Source organism: Oncorhynchus nerka, linkage group LG7, assembly GCF_034236695.1.
Source record: "Oncorhynchus nerka isolate Pitt River linkage group LG7, Oner_Uvic_2.0, whole genome shotgun sequence".
Taxonomy (NCBI): Eukaryota; Metazoa; Chordata; class Actinopteri; order Salmoniformes; family Salmonidae; genus Oncorhynchus; species Oncorhynchus nerka.
In genome coordinates this window covers 17,127,518-17,148,945 of record NC_088402.1, presented here as the reverse complement: position 1 = coordinate 17,148,945, position 21,428 = coordinate 17,127,518, and the positions used below count along the sequence as shown (strand labels likewise).

The 21,428-nt window shown below is 44.4% G+C and overlaps 1 protein-coding gene across 4 annotated transcripts in view; it reads right to left on the bottom strand.

Annotated features, from left to right (window-relative positions):
• LOC115119920 (collagen alpha-1(XVI) chain-like) overlaps nt 1-21,428 on the bottom strand; it is a 165,296-nt gene that overhangs the window by 106,566 nt on the left and 37,302 nt on the right. For all 4 annotated transcript variants that reach the window (XM_065020260.1, XM_065020262.1, XM_065020263.1 and 1 more), the window contains exons 5-13: nt 20,116-20,239; nt 16,982-17,263; nt 16,412-16,492; nt 14,068-14,142; nt 13,061-13,093; nt 4,078-4,113; nt 1,944-2,000; nt 990-1,016; nt 264-308 (exon numbers count right to left, since the gene is read on the bottom strand). In XM_065020260.1, coding sequence (XP_064876332.1) covers nt 264-308; nt 990-1,016; nt 1,944-2,000; nt 4,078-4,113; nt 13,061-13,093; nt 14,068-14,142; nt 16,412-16,492; nt 16,982-17,263; nt 20,116-20,239 — 760 coding nt within the window. The remainder of the gene's footprint in view (nt 1-263; nt 309-989; nt 1,017-1,943; nt 2,001-4,077; nt 4,114-13,060; nt 13,094-14,067; nt 14,143-16,411; nt 16,493-16,981; nt 17,264-20,115; nt 20,240-21,428) is intronic.

The following is a 21,428-nucleotide window of genomic DNA, read 5'->3' as shown; positions in this document are numbered from 1 at the left end:
GTGGTAATGTTGACGCAGTGGAACATACTAAATAACACACACACACACACACACACACACACACACACACACACACACACACACACACACACACACACACACACACACACACACACACACACACACACACACACACACTCTATTACTCTAATCTACACAAACATCATTCTGAATAGTTGAGCTAATGCTGCAAATGAATATTCTGTGCCCATTGTACCCCAATATAAAAGTCACTCGGGATTTTATACATGGGAGATACTCACCGACTCGCCTTTCTCTCCCTTCTGTCCCATGCGTCCCTCTTTGCACTGAGAAACAGAGAGATATCAGGACACAGCAACACCCACACACAATGTATCGAAACGTCCTTTTTTCAGGTCCCAGTCTTCCAAAGATAATTCATAAATATCCAAAAAACTTCACAGAGCGAAGAGCCTGGCTAGGGCCATTCCCCCCAGAAATGTCAGGGAATTTGCAGGTGTCTTGGTGGAAGAGTGGCGTAACATCTCACAGCAAGAACTGGCACATCTGGTGCAGTACTTGAGGAGGAGATGCGGAGGAGGAGATGCACTGCAGTACTTAATGCAGCTGGTGGCCACACCAGATACTGACTGTTGCTTTTGACTTTGACCCCCTTTGTTCAGGGACATATTATTCAATTTCTGTTAGTCACATGTCTGTGGAACTTGTTCAGTTTATGTCTCAGTTGTTGAATCTTGTTATGTTCATACAAATATTTACACATGTTAAGTTTGCTGAGATAAAAGCAGTTGACAGTGAGAGGACGTTTCTTTTTCTGCTGAGTTTATCTTTGTAAATGGGGTACTATGGAGAGCTGCTTAGCCACCTATATGCTTGTGTGATGAGTAACTTTGCCTAAGACCTGCAGAGTGATTTTGGCTCGCCAAACTTTAACTTTAGTTCAGAGGGCTAATACAGTCTTTAGTTCAAGGGGCTAATGCAGTCCTTCACTTGGACAAGACACTTACTGTACCAGATTCACTGCAGTCTGAACCCTAGGAGAGATAGAGATGTATAGAGAGAGAGAGAGAGAGAGAGATAGAAAGGGAGAGAGACGGGGGAGAGAGAGAGAGGGAGAGAGAGAGAGAGAGAGGGGGAGAGAGAGAAAGGGAGAGGGGGCGAGAGAGAGAGAGGGGGACAGAGAGAGAGAGAGAGAGGGGGGAGACAGAGAAAGAGACATTGTGTGAGAGAGAGAGAGAGGGGAGAGGGAGGAAGAGAGAGGGGAGAGGGAGGGAGCGATAGCGCGACAGAAAAGAGAGAGTGAGACAGATAGACAAAGTTTGGTGTTAAGTTTGCTTAACTCAGTATGCATGGCACTAAATCAATGCAGATAAAATGAATATTTGGAAAGTGATGCTAAAATAAAATAAAAATTATACTAATGAGACTTGACAGTGATTTAAATATTAATGAACTCTCTGTGTTTGATGATGATGCTGCTATGATTCAATGTACTGTATGTATGTGTGTATTTCGGAAGTGGGCTGATCAGTGAGTGTGTGGGTGCCCGTTCAGTATTTTCATATGTATGTGTGTACGTGTGTACATTTACATTGTGTGTGTGTGTGTGTGAGTGTGTGTGTGTGTGTGTGTGTGTGTGTGTGTGTGTGTGTGTGTGTGTGTGTGTAAGTGTGTACACGTACATTTGTGTGTGTGTGCGTGCTTGCTTGTGTCTAAGCGTGTCTTGACAACACAGGTGATGATGTCACACATTCCACTACGATTAGTTTGGGTATACACACTTCACTGCTGCTCCACGTGTGTGTGTGTGTCTGTGTGTGTGTGTGTGTGTGCCCGTTCAGTATTTTCATATGTATGTGTGTACGTGTGTGCATTTACATTGTGTGTGTGTGTGTGAGTGTGTGTGTGTGTGTGTACGTGTGTGCATTTACATTGTGTGTGTGTGTGTATTATTTTCTCACCCGGTCTCCCTTCTCTCCCTTCATTCTGTGCTGTCCAGTGTGTCCAACTGAGGCCAGCTGAAACAAACAAACAAACCAAACATTTCTGTCACACTAAACATCTGTCTGTCTTATTGTATCATCTGAGACAGAATAGGATACCATGACGACAGACATTAGAAGAGTTAGCTAAAGCATACAGGTATGGCTGAAGAGGATGTGTAACTAGAGGTGTAGTCATTCACCTGGATACTACTCCACTTTACAGTGTCTCATACTTAGCCAGAAGGAAGCTACATGCTATTTTCACTTGTTTATACCTGAACGTCATTGCCTACATATTCATCCAATAAAACAGATTTCATTGTTTTAGATATATATTCAATCCACAGGTATTTTATTTCTTGTTTCAAGTTACTTTTATTGGTTGTTTGAGGACATTCTATTGTTGCAGTATTATTTTCCATGTGAATGACAGTTGATTGCACTTCTGAAAGGGAGTTTTATGGGAATATGTCTCATCTGTTCAGTCTTTGTTTCTGAAAGGGAGTTTGATGGGAATATGTCTCATCTGTTCAGTCTTTGTTTCTGAAAGGGAGTTTGATGGGAATATGTCTCATCTGTTCAGTCTTTGTTTCTGAAAGGGAGTTTGATGGGAATATGTCTCATCTGTTCAGTCTTTGTTTCTGAAAGGGAGTTTGATGGGAATATGTCTCATCTGTTCAGTCTTTGTTTCTGAAAGGGAGTTTGATGGGAATATGTCTCATCTGTTCAGTCTTTGTTTCTGAAAGGGAGTTAGATGGGAATATGTCTCATCTGTTCAGTCTTTGTTTCTGAAAGGGAGTTTGATGGGAATATGTCTCATCTGTTCAGTCTTTGTTTCTGAAAGGGAGTTTGATGGGAATATGTCTCATCTGTTCAGTCTTTGTTTCTGAAAGGGAGTTTGATGGGAATATGTCTCATCTGTTCAGTCTTTGTTTCTGAAAGGGAGTTTGATGGGAATATGTCTCATCTGTTCAGTCTTTGTTTCTGAAAGGGAGTTAGATGGGAATATGTCTCATCTGTTCAGTCTTTGTTTCTGAAAGGGAGTTTGATGGGAATATGTCTCATCTGTTCAGTCTTTGTTTCTGAAAGGGAGTTTGATGGGAATATGTCTCATCTGTTCAGTCTTTGTTTCTGAAAGGGAGTTTGATGGGAATATGTCTCATCTGTTCAGTCTTTGTTTCTGAAAGGGAGTTAGATGGGAATATGTCTCATCTGTTCAGTCTTTGTTTCTGAAAGGGAGTTTGATGGGAATATGTCTCATCTGTTCAGTCTTTGTTTCTGAAAGGGAGTTTGATGGGAATATGTCTCATCTGTTCAGTCTTTGTTTCTGAAAGGGAGTTTGATGGGAATATGTCTCATCTGTTCAGTCTTTGTTTCTGAAAGGAGTTAGATGGGAATATGTCTCATCTGTTCAGTCTTTGTTTCTGAAAGGGAGTTTGATGGGAATATGTCTCATCTGTTCAGTCTTTGTTTCTGAAAGGGAGTTTGATGGGAATATGTCTCATCTGTTCAGTCTTTGTTTCTGAAAGGGAGTTTGATGGGAATATGTCTCATCTGTTCAGTCTTTGTTTCTGAAAGGGAGTTTGATGGGAATATGTCTCATCTGTTCAGTCTTTGTTTCTGAAAGGGAGTTTGATGGGAATATGTCTCATCTGTTCAGTCTTTGTTTCTGAAAGGGAGTTAGATGGGAATATGTCTCATCTGTTCAGTGTTTGTTTCTGAAAGGGAGTTTGATGGGAATATGTCTCATCTGTTCAGTCTTTGTTTCTGAAAGGGAGTTTGATGGGAATATGTCTCATCTGTTCAGTCTTTGTTTCTGAAAGGGAGTTTGATGGGAATATGTCTCATCTGTTCAGTCTTTGTTTCTGAAAGGGAGTTAGATGGGAATATGTCTCATCTGTTCAGTCTTTGTTTCTGAAAGGGAGTTTGATGGGAATATGTCTCATCTGTTCAGTCTTTGTTTCTGAAAGGGAGTTTGATGGGAATATGTGTCATCTGTTCAGTCTTTGTTTCTGAAAGGGAGTTTGATGGGAATATGTCTCATCTGTTCAGTCTTTGTTTCATGTGAATATCAGTGCAACATGAGAGCTTTCATCCAACCAGAACTTACATTTAGGTCATCGTTGAGAAGAACACAACCAGCACACTAAAGAGAGAGAAGAAGGGAGGGAGAGAGACAGATAAAGACAGAGAGAGGGAGAAAAATATTGGGAGAAAAAGAGAGACAGGGAGAGAGACAGGGAGAGAGGGAGGGAGAGAGAAAGGGAGAGGGGGAGGGAGAGAGAAAAAGAGGAGAAATATTGGGGGAAAAAGAGAGACAGGGAGGGAGGGAGGGAGGGAGGGAGGGAGGGAGGGAGGGGGAGGGAGAAAAGGGAGAGAGAAAGAGAGGGAGGGAGAAAATGAGAGAGAGAGAGAGAGAGAGAGAGGGAGCAAGAGAGAGATAGAATTATTGACATCACATTAGTTCATGGTGAGATACCCTGTAATGTTAACATCACATTCGTTCATGTTGAGATACCCTGTAATGTTAACATCACATTCGTTCATGTTGAGATACCCTGTAATGTTAACATCACATAAGTTCATGGTGAGATACCCTGTAATGTTGACATCACATTAGTTCATGGTGAGATGCCCTGTAATGTTAACATCACATTCGTTCATGTTGAGATACCCTGTAATGTTAACATCACATAAGTTCATGGTGAGATACCCTGTAATGTTGACATCACATTAGTTCATGGTGAGATGCCCTGTAATGTTAACATCACATAAGTTCATGGTGAGATACCCTGTAATGTTAACATCACATTCGTGCATGTTGAGACACACCCTGTAATGTTAACATCACATTCGTTCATGTTGAGATACCCTGTAATGTTAACATCACATAAGTTCATGGTGAGATACCCTGTAATGTTGACATCACATTAGTTCATGGTGAGATGCCCTGTAATGTTAACATCACATAAGTTCATGGTGAGATACCCTGTAATGTTAACATCACATTCGTGCATGTTGAGACACACCCTGTAATGTTAACATCACATTAGTTCATGTTGAGATACCCTGTAATGTTAACATCACATTCATTCATGTTGAGATGCCCTGTAATGTTAACATCACATTCATTCATGTTGAGATGCCCTGTAATGTTAACATCACATTCATTCATGTTGAGATGCCCTGTAATGTTAACATCACATTCGTTCATGTTGAGATTAAAAGAGTCCAAATTGATTTTGCGAAGTGCTGTGTCGATCACGCCAAGTGACTTTAAAAACGTCTGTGTCAGGTTGTGTCTCGTTAGATGAAGTTGCTTTTGATAGCATGTTGTGATGAGCAGAGGAGGAATAGGCTAAAAACAGCAGAGGCCAAATCCAAGGCAAAAGTCACACATCAAAGTGAGAGCCAGCTCCCAAACTCAGGTACAGTAGTTACAAAACATACACTGAGTATACCAAACATTAAGAACACCTTCCTAATACTGAGTTGCACACAGAGGAGGCTCGTGGGAGGAGCTATAGGAGGAGGGCTCATTATATTGGCTGGAATGGAATAAATTAAACGGTATCAAACACATCAAACATATGGGAACCGCTAGATTCCGTTCGATGAATTCCATTCTAGACATTACAATGAGGCCTACCCACTTCGCAGCCAGGCCCACCCACTTCGCAGCCAGGCCCACCCACTGAGGAGCCAGGCCCAGTCAATCAGAATGAGTTTTTCCATGCAAAAAGGCTTTATTGCAGACATAAATACTCCTTATTTTAGCTCATGAAACACCTTACATGTTGCATTTATATTTTTGTTCAGTGTAGTATATGGCTCCTCTATAGCAGGGGTGGGCAACTCCAGTCCTCCAGGGTCTGGTTGGCGTCACACTTTGTCTCCATCCCTAGCAAACACAGCTGATTAATCAAATTCAATTCTAAACTGAAGATCATGATTAGGTGATTATTGGAGTCAGGTGTGTTAGCTGGGTCTGGGACAAAACTGTGACACCAATCAGGCCCCCGAGGACTGGAATTGCCCATCCTGCTCTATTGGATAGAGTAGTGTTTATTATGAGAGAAGAGACATGCCGTGTGTCTGTTCGAATCCTGTCAGGAAGACAATAGACAGTTTGGACCAATCAGCGCACAGACTACCATTTGGGATTAGTGGCCCAACTACAGTAGCATGGCTGGTAGTAATCTGAATCTAGTTGATGATTTCTGCGGCGCAATGATTAGTGTGCAGTTTCTCCAGTGACCAGACAGTGGCGCTGTTACATCAGCTAAACATTCTCTGCAGACATGGGTTTGGGGAGGGGGTCTCCAACACACACACACACACACACACACACACACACACACACACACACACACACACACACACACACACACACACACACACACACACACACACGTCCCTCTCGAGAGACAGCGATCAATAGTTACAGTAAAATCACCAAGGCACCAGAGAGTGCAGGCCAGCTGTAGCTCTTCACGGGGAAGACATACACAGACACACTACAGTTTGGTGTGTCTTACAAATTGCTGACGCAAAGTTATTTCTAATGGAAGCATGGCAATTAATACAACATCTACCACCCAGTGTGTCAGCCCAGCCCGCTCGCCTCACACCAGGCAGTTAACATATGTTGATGTTGTGTGACACCAGGCAGTTAAAATATATTGATGTTGTGTGACTGGGCGATAAGGTAAGGAGGAGAGAGAAGGTTTTTGTTCTGTGTGTTTGGTACTATATCAGGATCCCCATTAGCTGCAGCAGATACTCTTCCTGGGATCCACAACTGCAACTCCATCAATGGTTTCTACGTGATACGTAGTCACTGTTTCCTAATACCCATCTGCCTCTCCCTCTCTCTCTCTCTCTCTCAGCCAAGCCTGCTCTCTCTCTCCCTCTCTCTCTCTCTCAGCCTGCTCTCTCTAGTTACTTTACTATATGGAAATGTATTGTATATGAATGGGTCACGTTTGGTTGTTCCCCATTCATGATTTGGGAGTCCCAATTCAATGTATAAAGTGTGGTATGTAGTGTTTCCCCTATATTCATTCAGCTGTGGCGCATCGCATGCCCCTGGACCCCCCCAGGAAGAGCTTTTCTGCTACCCCCCCCCCCCTGCTAACTCTGCCACCACTTCTGTAAAAAAGAACTAGGGGGAACACTGGGTATGCACTAAACTAATTATTATGAGTATTCACCAGTATTCACCCATTGAGCATGTTTGGGATGCTCTGGACCGATGTGTATGAACTAGAGGTCGACCGATTAAATGGAATGGCCGATTAATTAAGTTAATTAATTAATTCAAGTTTTCATAACAATTTTTTTTTTTTTTTACACTTTTATTTAACTAGGCAAGTCAGTTAAGAACACATTCTTATTTTCAATGACGGCCTAGGAACGAGGCAGAACGACAGATTTTTACCTTGTCGGCTCGGGGGATCCAATCTTGCACCTTACAGTTAACTAGTCCAACGCTCTAACCACCTGCCTCACGAGGAGCCTGCCTGTTACGCGAATGCAGTAAGCCAAGATAAATTGCAAACTAGCATTAATCTTATCTTATAAAAAACAATAAATCAACGACTGTCTTTGCTCCAACGTATACCTAACCATAAACATCAATGCCTTTCTTGAAATCAATACACAGAAGTATATATTTTTAAACCTGCATATTTAGCTAAAAGAAATCCAGGTTAGCAGGCAATATTAACCAGGTGAAATTGTGTCACCTCTTGCGTTCATTGCACGCAGAGTCAGGGTATATGCAACAGTTTGGGCCGCCTGGCTCTTTGCGAACTAATTTATGACATAACATAACTAATTTATGACATAACATTGAAGATTGTGCAATGGATGCCACCCGTTAGATAAAATACGGAACGGACTAAACATTTTGTTTTCGAGGTGATAGTTTCTGGATGTGACATAAGGCTCATATTTCTGTGTGTTTATTATAGTTAAGTCTATGATTTGATATTTGATAGAGCAGTCTGACTGAGGGGTGGTGGGCAGCAGCAGGCTCGTAATAGTCAAAGGTATATGGTTTAGAGAGAAATAGCCGACGCGTTATAATTCCTGTAATAACTTGCGGCTGAACTTGAAAGGGGTTCCTTCGTTATTTTACCGTTCATGTCTTCCATAGAGGATGTCTTGATCTACTTCAGATAAGGTCTGTGTTTCGTGCTTAAACCGCCTCTGTTCATGTCTTCCATAGAGGATGTCTTGATCTACTTCAAATAAGGTCTGTGTTTCGTGCTTAAACCGCCTCTGTTCATGTCTTCCATAGAGGATGTCTTGATCTACTTCAAATAAGGTCTGTGTTTCGTGCTTAAACCGCCTCTGTTCATGTCTTCCATAGAGGATGTCTTGATCTACTTCAAATAAGGTCTGTGTTTCGTGCTTAAACCGCCTCTGTTCATGTCTTCCATAGAGGATGTCTTGATCTACTTCAAATAAGGTCTGTGTTTCGTGCTTAAACCGCCTCTGTTCATGTCTTCCATAGAGGATGTCTTGATCTACTTCAAATAAGGTCTGTGTTTCGTGCTTAAACCGCCTCTGTTCATGTCTTCCATAGAGGATTTCTTGATCTACTTCAAATAAGGTCTGTGTTTCGTGCTTAAACCGCCTCACTAGAATCTCACTAGGATAAGGTAACGTTTGTCAAAATATTTTCATAAATCCACTCAACAATTAAAAAAAAAATCTTTGCTTATATTTAGCCAATATTGATCAGAGTTTCCTTGTCCTATGGATATCTACAGTTATAAAATTGGCAAGGTGGTGTAAGCCTACACGAAACACAGACCTTATTTTAAGTTCATCTAAAAATATCCTATGGAATAAATTAATGAAGGAACCACTTTTCAGATTTTGCTAGAAGGTGTCATGGGAATTATGACTCGCACTTTGGTAGTCAATTCTTACCATGCCCATTATTAAAATAGGATTTCCTGCATATAGAAATTACAGTTTTTGTTTTCAACAGTCATCACAGGCAACTTAAACTCTATTTTTATTCAAACAGTTGAGTGTATTTGTCTCCTAAGCAGACTCTTCAGTATCATTGTCACTTCAGAGCTGTGTGTGTGTTTTACAGATGGCAGAGAAAAGCAGAGCACCAGTGTGGGACCATTATATGGAAATGGCGCCAGGGAAAGTAAGGTGTCTTATTTGCATGGGGTCAGCAACGGCTAAATCAAAAAATACCACCAACCTGTGGAATCACCTTAAGAACACCCATCCAAAAGCCCATAATATGTATTATATTAAATTAAAATAAAAGTGTTCATTGTTCATTCAGTATTGTTGCAATTGTCATTATTACAAAAATGTGTGTGTATATATATATACATTTAAAAAAAATGTTTTTTTAAATCGGCCGATTAATCGGTATCAGCTCAAATACATGTACACACACACAACCACCCAGGCATCCTCAAATACATGTACACAAACACAACCACCCAGGCATCCTCAAATACATGTACACAGACAAACACCCAGGCATCCTCAAATACATGTACACAAACACACAACCACCCAGGCATCCTCAAATACATGTACACACACACAACCACCCAGGCATCCTCAAATACATGCACACACACACAACCACCCAGGCATCCTCAAATACATGCACACACACACACAACCACCCAGGCATCCTCAAATACATGCACACACACACAACCACCCAGGCATCCTCAAATACATGCACACACACACAACCACCCAGGCATCCTCAAATACATGTACAAAAACACACAACCACCCAGGCATCCTCAAATACATGTACACACACACAACCACCCAGGCATCCTCAAATACATGTACACACACACAACCACCCAGGCATCCTCAAATACATGCACAAACACACAACCACCCAGGCATCCTCAAATACATGCACACACACACAACCACCCAGGCATCCTCAAATACATGTACACACACACAACCACCCAGGCATCCTCAAATACATGTACAAAAACACACAACCACCCAGGCATCCTCAAATACATGTACACACACACAACCACCCAGGCATCCTCAAATACATGTACACACACACAACCACCCAGGCATCCTCAAATACATGTACACACACACAACCACCCAGGCATCCTCAATTACATGCACACACACACAACCACCCAGGCATCCTCAAATACATGTACACACACACAACCACCCAGGCATCCTCAATTACATGCACACAAACACACAACCACCCAGGCATCCTCAAATACATGTACACACACACAACCACCCAGGCATCCTCAAATACATGTACACACACACAACCACCCAGGCATCCTCAAATAAATGTACAAAAACACACAACCACCCAGGCATCCTCAAATACATGTACACACACACAACCACCCAGGCATCCTCAATCAAATACATGCACAAACACACAACCACCCAGGCATCCTCAAATAAATGTACACAAACACACAACCACCCAGGCATCCTCAAATAAATGTACACACACACAACCACCCAGGCATCCTCAAATACATGTACACACACACAACCACCCAGGCATCCTCAAATACATGCACACATACAGTTGAAGTCGGAAGTTTACATACACCTTAGCCAAATACATATAAACTCAGTTTTTCCACAATCCCTGACATTTAATCCTAGTAACAATTCCCTGTTTTAGGTCAGTTAGGATCACCACTTCATTTTAAGAATGTGAAATGTCAGAATAATAGTAGAGAGAATGATTTATTTCAGTTTTTATTTCTTTCATCACATTCCCAGTGGGTAAGACGTTTACATACACTCAATTAGTATTTGGTAGCATTGCCTTTAAATAGTTTAACTTGGGTCAAAGGTTTCGGAGAGCCTTCCAGGAGCTTAACACAATAAATTGGGTGAATGTTGGCACATTCCTCCTGACAGAGCTGGTGTAACTGAGTCAGGTTTGTAGGCCTCCTTGCTCGCACACGCTTTTTCATTTCTGCCCACAAGTTTTCTATAGGATTGAGGTCAGGGCTTTGTGATGGCCATTCCAATACCTTGACTTTGTTGTCCTTAAGCCATTTTGCCACAATTTAGGAAGTATGCTTGGGATCATTGTCCATTTGGAAGACCCATTTGCGACCAAGCTTTAACTTGACTGATGTCTTGAGATGTTGCTTCAATATATCCACATAATTTTCCTGCCTCATGATGCCATTCATTTTGTGAAGTGCATCAGTCCCTCCTGCAGCAAAGCACCCACACAACATGATGCTGCCACCCCCGTGCTTCACGGTTGGGATGGTGTTCTTCAGCTAGCAAGCATCCCCTTTTTTCTTCCAAACTTAACAATGGTCATTTTGGTCAAACAGTTCTATTTTTGTTTCATCAGACCAGAGACATTTTGTCAAAAGTACGATCTTTGTCCCCGTGTGCAATTGCAAATGGTAGTCTAGCTTTTTTATGGTGGTTTTGGAGCAGTGGCTTCTTCATTGCTGAGCGTTCAGGTTTTGTTGATATAGGACTCGTTTCACTGTGGATATAGATACTTTTGTACCTGTTTCCTCCAGCATCTTCACAAGGTCCTTTTTTGTTGTTCTGGGATTGATTTGCACTTTTCGCACCAAAGTACGTTCATCTCTAGGATACAGAATGCGTCTCCTTCCTGAGCGGTATGACGACTGCATGGTCCCATGGTGTTTATACTTGCGTACTATTGTTTGTACAGATGAACGTGGTACCTTCAGGCGTTTGGAAATTGCTCCCAAGGATGAACCAGACTTGTGAAGGTCTACAATTTGTTTTCTGAGGTCTTGGCTGAGTTATTTAGATTTTCCCATGATGTCACTGAGTCACTGAGTTTGAAGGTAGGCCTTGAAATACATCCACAGGTACACCTCCAATTGACTCAAATTATGTCAAATAGCCTATCAGAAGCTTCTAAAGCCTTGACATCATTTTCTGGAATTTTCCAAGCTGTTTAAAGGCACAGTCAACTTAGTGTATGTAAACTTCTGACCCACTGAAATTGTGATACAGTGAATTGTAAGTGAAATAATCTGTCTGTAAACAATTGTTGGAACAATTACTTGTGTCATGCACGAAGTAGATGTCCTAACCGACTTGCCAAAACTATAGTTTGTTAACAAGAAATGTGTGGAGTGGTTGAAAAACGAGTTTTAATGACTCCAACCTAAGTGTACGTAAACCTCAGACTTCAACTGTATATACCCCCCCCACCACTGACCCACACACACTAATAACTGTGTTGATTCATAGCTGTGAAAGTCTTCCAATAGAGAGAGATCATTCTGTCTCATTATATTCAGTCGTAGTTCCTCTACAGCGAGTAGAGCTATGTTTCGACACAGGTAATAACCTGCATTACACTGAGCCATGGGAAATGAGTAAAACATTAGTAAGGACACTAAGGAATGCAGTAATGGAGTGTCTGGAGTTGTATATGCTACTGCATATGTAAACAGAATTCTGCTACTGTTGGAGAATGACAAAATGAATAGGCAGCAATAGAGCAACTCCCCAGATAGCCAAGGTGTATAATGTTCAAATCACTCCACTGTCAGTAGCAGAGCTGTGTGTGTGTGTGTGTGTGTGTGTGTGTGTGTGTCTGTGTGTGTGTGTGTGTGTGTGTGTGTGTGTGTGTGTGTGTGTGTGTGTGTGTATGTGTGTGTGTGTGTGTGTGTGTGTGTGTGTGTGTGTGTGTGTCTGTGTGTGTGTGTGTGTGTATGTGTATGTATGTGTGTGTGTGTGTGTGTGTGTGTGTGTGTGTCACACCATCTCACACTGTTACCCTCCTTCTCTGCCCTTTCTTGGAGTACAGTAACTGAACTGGTATTTGGGTCACCAGCCGCTGGCATAAACAAATACCTTGCTCTGATTGGCCCCTACCGCCTACATATGGCATTTCTGATTGGACACCAACTGTAAGTCTCTCCTCAGCTTCTTCACTAATATAGGATCAAGGTTGTGGTTGTGTGTATGTGTGCTTGTCTTTCTGTCTTTGTGTGTCTGTGTGCCTGTATGTGTGTGTTTATGTGTGTTTGTGCCTGTGTGTGTGAAAGGGAAAGATTGAAACATACTTTTTCTGCCAGACCCTGGGATCCAAGGATTTCCTGAGAGAGAGAGAGGAAAAGAGAGAGGGAGAGGGACATAAACTTGAACTCTGCAATTTTAGAATGCTATGGACCTTTCATGACTTGAACCATTAGAAGACAGGTACATCAGAGAGGTGCGGGGGCTGCCTTAATCGATAAACACATATTTGGCGCCCGAGGAACAGTGGATTGCTCAGGGGCAGAACGACAGATTTTTACCTTGTCAGCTTTCGGTTACTGGCCCAACGCTCTAACCACTAAGCTACTACTAGGCTAAAAGACAACAACACTTCTACTTCCAGATTATACATACTATCTACATTTTATGGACACAGCCAGATGTTTTTACCCAGAGTGCATTTTAAGGAGAAAAAGAATGAAAGGAGAAGAAGAGAGGGATGAGGAGAGGTGAAGTTGATCACTAATAGAACCCTGATGCCCAGACAGAGAAAGAGGGACAGAGAGACTTCCTTATATTGTCCATCGTCGATCATCAGCTGTTATTTCATTGGTTAGCGCTACCACTGCCAGACACAGACCTGCATCTCATTACAAACTCAGACAGCAGTTCAATTCTCTGGGATTGATTACTCCTGTCTGTAGTCTGCCAGAGCTTTGAGTTATTATCAACAGCTCTCCAAAAGACAAACAGCATGCCTAATGAATGGATGAATGGAAAATGATGGTATTAATATAAATCATGAAATGAGACAGGATGATTTGGCTTCACAACATAATGAAATAGTATTCTCTATCTGGCAATCTAGCACTGTTGCAAGAGTTGAAAAAAATCATATTTCTCAATAGTGTTTGTGGAGGTCATCATGCTACTGTTGATTCCATCAATCTCTCGATTGGTTAGATCACTGATTAGTAGGGGAGGACCAATGAATAACAGGAGAACCAATAGAATGTTTTGGTAGAAGCGTTCCCCTACCAGTCAGTACTTGGTGTCGTTGGTCTGCCTGCTGGGATATCTGAGTGTGTATTACCTGGTTAAAGGCAAGGACCGGCTGCTCTAGGTCATTCTCGGCAGCGCGGCGACTCTTGGGAGCGTCAGGGGGGCACTGAGAAAGAGAGAGTGAGAGAGAGCGCGGCCATGGGTCAAAGGTGAAAAGCTAGCCTACAGGTAGCAAACATCAATTGGGGATTGAGTATCGTGAACTGCCTGGAAACATCTGAACTGAAAAGCTAAACTGAAGACAAAGTAATGTAAAACTGTTTTCATATTTTGAGGGGTTTTCCATGGCAACAAATGAGATCAACAACAGGAACTTTATGCCCCTCGGAAACTCCATGTCTAGCCATAAAATACACCACTCTCTTTGTCAGCTGTGTTTTCAGAACGCTGTTGGTGGGGTGTGTGTGTGTGTGTGTGTGTGTGTGTGTGTGTGTGTGTGTGTGTGTGTGTGTGTGTGTGTGTGTGTGTGTGTGCGTGTCTGTGGTGTATGTGCATGTTTGTGTGCAGCTCCTGTTCAAGTTGTAAACACTGCTTGCGAGGAGCCCTGTAGCAGACAGCTCAGAGAGAAGGAGAAGAGGGAGGGTGGTCTGTCTCTTCCTCTCCTCCTCCTCCATACATCACTTCATCAATTCAAGAGGGGTCTGAAAGTCTCCTCGGCTGTTCTGAAGGTGTTCTGAAGGTGTTCTATCTCTGTTTGCCGGTCTTTCATACATAGGCCTATATACAGCACACACACACACACTCACCAACACACACGAACATATAAACATGCAAATATAAGCGTGAGGTACACGTCCACATGTGACTCGTTTCAGGAAACTAGGCGTATGTCGCGCGTCACTACTTAAACGTAAACATTTTTATCATTTTGGCAAGTGAACATTCATGTGCCTGAATAAGAAACGTGTTTGCCATCTGTAAATACAAATACAAGCCTAGTTGGTTTAGCTGCCGATAAAGACAGGAACCTTCCCACTAGCCATGATTGGTTGAGATAATGAGTGGGCTGGACATGCCGAGAGATGACTTTAGATTGGTCTGCCATGTAGCCCTCGTCTGTCTATAACATGAGTTGGTCAGTTTGTGTAGGTCATCCTTTCTAACACTGCTTTTTTGAACGATATCACGTAGTAACTGCAAAAGGCAAAAGTATTGTTCTCTGGAGGAATTAGAGTATGATAGCGAAGGAGATGGACAAAATTCTGCCGTTTGATTGCAAATGTGCAGACGAAGTCGACAAAAGAACACACAGACGGCTGTTGTATAAAACATCTGTCTCCGACCATGTTAGTTTGTTGGTGATGTGGACACCAAGGAACTTGAAGCTCTCAACCTGCTCCACTGCAGCCCCGTTGATGAGAATGTGGGCGTGCTCGCTCCTCCTTTTCCTGTCGTCCATAATCACCACCTTTGTCTTGATCATGTTGAGGGAGAGGTTGTTGTCCTGGCACCACACGATCAGGTTTCTGATCTCCTCCCTATAGGTTGTCTCATCGTTGTCAGTGATCAGGGCTACCACTGTTATGTCATCGGCAAACTTAACGATGGTGTTGGAGTCGTGCCTGACCATGCAGTCATGAGTGAACAGGGAGTACAGGAGGGGACTGAGCATGCACCCGAGGGGCCCCCGTGTTGAGGATCAGCGTGGCGGATGTGTTGTTACCTACCCTTACCACCTGGGGGCGGCCCGTCAGGAAGTCTAGGATCCAGTTGCAGAGGGAGGTGTTTAGTCCCAGGGTCCTTAGCTTATTGATGAGCGTTGAGTGCTCTATGGTGTTGAACGCTGAGCTGTAGTCAACGAATAGCATTCTCACATAAGTGTTCCTTTTCTCCAGGTGGAAAAGGGTAGTGTGGAGTGCAATAGAGATTGCATCATCTGTGGATCTGTTGCGGCGGTATGCAAATTGGAGTGGGTCTAGGGTGTCTGGGATGATGGTTTTAATGTGAGCCATGACTAGCCTTTCAAAGCATTAAATGGCTATAGATGTGAGTGCTACGGGGCAGTAGGCATTTAGACAGGTCATCTTGGCACAGGGACTATGCGTGATGGTTGGTGTTTAGAAAGGTTGTGGGAGTGTTGTGTGATGGTTTGTGTGATGGTTGTGGGAGTGTTGTGTAATGGTTGCGGGAGTGTTATGTAATGGTTGTGGGAGTGTTGTGTGTTGGTTTGGGAGTGTTGCGTGATGGTTGTGGGAGTGTTGTGTGTTGGTTTGGGAGTGTTGCGTGATGGTTGTGGGAGTGTTGTTTGATGGTTGTGGGAGTGTTGTTTGATGGTTGTGGGAGTGTTGCGTGATGGTTGTGGGAGTGTTGCGTGATGGTTGTGGGAGTGTTGTTTGATGGTTGTGGGAGTGTTGTTTGATGGTTGGTGTTCTCACCCTAGCACCAGGTATCTCACAGCAGGACTCCTGAATGGCCAGGGAGGCGTCACAATACACCATCACCTGCTGAATGTCCATCTGAGAGACAAGAGAGACGCAGAAGACAGGGGGCAGGGAGAAAAAGTAAGAGAGCGAGAGAAAGAGAGAGAAAGAGCAAGAGAGAAAGAGGGGGAGAGAAATATTGTTTGAGACAGCTCACTACAACCCCCCTTCTACAGCCATGACCATCACCCTCAAATATCCCTCGTCCCGCCCTTTACACATCTTCCCTCCTCCCACCTCTCCCCTCCTCCCCCCGCTCCACCATTCCCTCCATATCTCCCCTCCTCCCACCATCTCTACCTCTCCCCCCATATCTCCCCTCCTCCCACCATCTCTACCTCTCCCCCCATCTCTCCCTCCTCCCTCCGCTCCACCATTCCCTCCATCTCTCCCCCTCCTCCCACCCTCTACACCTCTCCCTCCATCTCTCTACTCCCCACATACAGGTTAACCCAACCCAATCTCCCAACTTCCTACCACAATAACCCCCCCATCCTCTCCTTTCCTGGCCCTCCACCTCCATACCTCCACAGCAGCAGCATCTGTTGCTCTGATGCCCAGTAGGGTGTGTCCCTTGGTCGATAGCTCGCCACGGGGCTCCAGGGGCTTGGTCTGGATGGAGCTGCAGTCTACATGTAGAGAGGCTGCCCTCTGCTGGACGCTGAGGGCCAGTTTGTGCCAACCACTGTCCAGGATAGACTCCACGCCCTCCCCCCTGAACACACACCCAACTGGCTCACCCAGGGGGTCGGCCCCCCGTGCACGCAGGGACAGGGTGGCATCAGGGCCATTCAGGTCAAGGGAGAACTGGGGGAGTGGGGGAGGATGGTTGGGAGAAGAAAGGAGGAGAGAGGGAGAGTGGGGGAGAGGAGACAGGAAAAAACAGTTGGGTCATTATCCATTTCTGATTGGGAAAGAACACCTCTCACCTCCTCCCTCGTTCCTCTTCCCTTGTTCCTACCACTATAGTGTCTACAGAGCTGAAGGAATATTGTAGGTATTGCTGAAGCCAATGGTTCATTGAATAGGTCTATCCATTCCCAAGCAATAATCCGCCATGAGAAGGAGCTACAGACAGAAGTTCAGTACAGTACTATGCTTTGGGTCTCAAAGTGGGCTACATAGAACACACTGCAAAGTTAACAAAAACATGGACAAAGGCAACTAATTATTGCCCATGAAAACACACAATCAATCATGTATAACGAGTTGGTTTGCCCTCAATTCATCCTATACACGCTGAATAGCATTTAAATTTGTTTGCAGATTGATTATAGATGTGAGAGACACTCTTCATCATAGAAGTAAGATGAATAATAATGAGAATAATAACGAGAATAATAATGAGAATGATAATGAGAGAACAACAGAAACAGAGAGAGGAGAAGACAAAGGGAGGATAGAGTGGAGAGATGGAGGACAGGACCTAGGAGGGGTGGAAAGAGAGAGAGACGAGAGATGGAGGACAGGAGACAGGACGGGTGGAAATAGAGAGAGAGGAGAGATGGAGGACAGGAGACAGGATGGGTGGGAAGAGAGAAAGTGGAGAAATGAAGGACAGGAGACAGGGGGGGTGGGAAGAGAGAAAGTGGAGAAATGAAGGACAGGAGACAGGGGGTGGGAAGAGAGAGAGGAGAGATGGAGGACAGGAGACAGGATGGGTGGAAATAGAGAGAGAGGAGAGATGGAGGACAGGAGATAGGATGGGTGGAAATAGAGAGAGAGGAGAGATGGAGGACAGGAGACAGGGGGGGTGGAAATAGAGAGAGAGGAGATATGGAAGACAGGAGATAGGATGGGTGGAAATAGAGAGAGAGAGGAGAGATGGAGGACAGGAGACAGGGGGGGTGGAAATAGAGAGAGAGGAGATATGGAAGACAGGAGATAGGATGGGTGGAAATAGAGAGAGAGGAGAGATGGAGGACAGGAGACAGGGGGGGTGGAAATAGAGAGAGAGGAGATATGGAAGACAGGAGATAGGATGGGTGGAAATAGAGAGAGAGGAGAGATGGAGGACAGGAGACAGGGGGGGTGGGAAGAGAGAGAGTGGAGAAATTAAGGACAGGAGATAGGATGGGTGGAAAGAGAGAGAGATAGTAGAGATGAAAGACATGACATAGGAGTGGAAAGAGAGGAGTGAGATGGAGGACAGGCGATATGAGGGGGTAGAAAGAGATAGAGAGGAGAAATGAAGGAAGGAGCAGAAAATAGATGGGGTATGCAGGGAGGAATAGAGGAGGAGCCAGAAGCCATGGATTACAGGCAACATTCGCACTGAGCTAAAGGGTAGAGCTGCCGCTTTCAAGGTGTGGGACTCTAACACGGAAGCTTACAAGAAATCCCGCTATGCCCTGTGACTAACCATCAAACAGGCAAAGCGTCAATACAGGGCTAAGATTGAATCATACTACACCAGCTCCGACGCTCGTCGGATGTGGCAGGGCTTGCAAACTATTACAGACTACAAAGGGAAGCATAGCCGCGAGCTGCCCAGTGACACGAGCCTACCAGATGAGCTAAATCACGTCTATGCTCGCTTCGAGGCAAGCAACACTGAGGCATGCATGAGAGCATCAGCTGTTTCGGACGACTGTGTGATCAGGCTCTCCGTAGCCGACGTGAGTAAGACCTTTAAACAGGTCAACATACACAAGGCTGCGGGGCCAGATGGATTACCAGGACGTGTGCTCCATGCATGTGCTGACCAGCTGGCAGGTGTCTTCACCGACATTTTCAACATGTCCCTGATTGAGACTGTAATACCAACATGCTTCAAGCAGACCACCATAGTCCCTGTGCCCAAGAACACAAAGGCAACCTGCCTTAATGACTACTGACCCGTAGCACTCACAACCGTAGCCATGAAGTGCTTTGAAAGGCTGGTAATGGCTCACATCAACACCATTATCCCAGAAACCCTAGACCCACTCCAATTTGCATACCGCCCAAACAGATCCACAGATGATGCTATCTCTATTGCACTCCACACTGCCCTTTCCCACCTGGACAAAAGGAACACCTATGTGAGAATGCTGTTCATTGACTACAGCTCAGCGTTCAACACCATAGTGCCCTCAAAGCTCATTACTAAGCTAAGGATCCTGGGACTAAACACCTCCGTCTTCAACTGGATCCTGGACTTCCTAACAGGCCGACCCAGGTGGTGAGGGTAGGTAGCAACACATCTGCCACGCTGATCCTCAACACTGGAGCTCCCCAGGGGTGCATGCTCAGTCCTCCCCTGTACTCCCTGATCACCCACGACTGCATGGCCAGGCACGACTCCAACACCATCATTAAGTTGGCTGACGACACAACAGTGGTAGGCCTGATCACCAACAACGACGAGACAGCCTATAGGGAGGAGGTCAGAGACCTGGCTGGGTGGTTCCAGAATAACAACCTATCCCTCAACGTAACCAAGACTAAGGAGATGATGATGATTGTGAACTACAGGAAAAGGAGCACCGAGCACCTCCCTATTCTCATCGAGGGGGCTGTAGTGGAGCAGGTTGAGAGATTCAAATTCCTTGGTGTCCACATCAACAACAAACTAGATTGGTCCAAACACACCAAGACAGTCATGAAAATGGCACGACAAAGCCTGTCCCCCCCCCCCCCCCCCCCAGGAAACTAAAAATGAAAAGAGGAGTGTATACCTGTGGGTATCCCTGTTCATCAGAGATCTGGAAGAGGTAGATGTTGTCCCTCAGTGTTTTTTTCTTGAGGAGTAAAGTGAAGACCAGCGTGAACTCATCAGGAAGACCATGGGGGAACACCTGACTGAGAAAACACACTGTTAGACACACAAACGGATATACAAAAATATGCAAAATAATAGACATCACAAATAGACATACACACAACACACACATACTGTACATACAGGCACACACACACACACACACGCGCACACATTCATCAAGTGTGTGTATGTTTGCGCTGAGACACAAAGAGACAGACAGGGAGATATACAGAACGTGTGTGTGTGCGTTGCTGTGTGCGTTGCTGTGTGTGTGTGTGTGTGTGTGTGTGTGTGTGTGTGTGTGTGTGTGTGTGTGTGTGTGTGTGTGGCCAGTGCTATAATGGAGGAATGGTAGATAGTGACCCCTGACAATTATTATCATAGGGGTAAAGATATAGATAAAGGTAGAGGTAACGGTAGAGGTGGAGGAAAAGGTGAAGGCAGGGGTAGAGCTAAAGGTAGAGTTAGAGGAAGAGTTAGAGGTAAAGGCAGAGGTAGAGGAAGAGGTAGAGGCAGAGGTAAATGCAGAGGTAGAGGTATAGGTAAAGGCAGAGGTGAGAGAGAGGTAGAGGTAGAGATAGAGGTAGATGTAAAGGCAGAGGTAGAGGCAGAAGTAGAGGTAAAGGCAGAGGTAGAGGTAGAGGTAAAGGCAAATGTAGAGGTTAAATGCAGAGGTGAGAGAGAGGTAGAGGTAGAGGTAAAGGCAGAGGTGAGAGAGAGGTAGAGGTAAAGGCAGAGAGAGAGGTAGAGATAGAGGTAAAGGCAGAGAGAGATAGAGGTAGAGGTAAAGGCAGAGGTAGAGGCAGAGGTGAGAGAGAGGTAGAGATAGAGGTAGAGGTAAATGCAGAAGTGGAAGCAGAAGTAGAGGTAGAGGTGAAGGCAGAGGTAGAGGTAAAGGCAGAGGTAGAGTTAGAGGTAAAGGCAGAGGTAGAGGTAAAGGCAGAGGTAGAGTTAGAGATAAAGGCAGAGGTAGAGGCAGAGGTGAGAGAGAGGTAGAGATGGAGATAGAGGTAGAGGTCAATGCAGAAGTAGAAGCAGAAGTAGAGGTAGAGGTAAAGGCAGAGGTAGAGTTAGAGTTAGAGATGATAATCACAGCTATATATATTCCCCCCCAAGCAGACACATCGATGGCCCTGAACGAAATGTATTTGACTCTTTGCAAACTGGAAACCACATATCCTGAGGCTGCATTCATTGTAGCTGGGCATTTTAACCAGGCTAATCTGA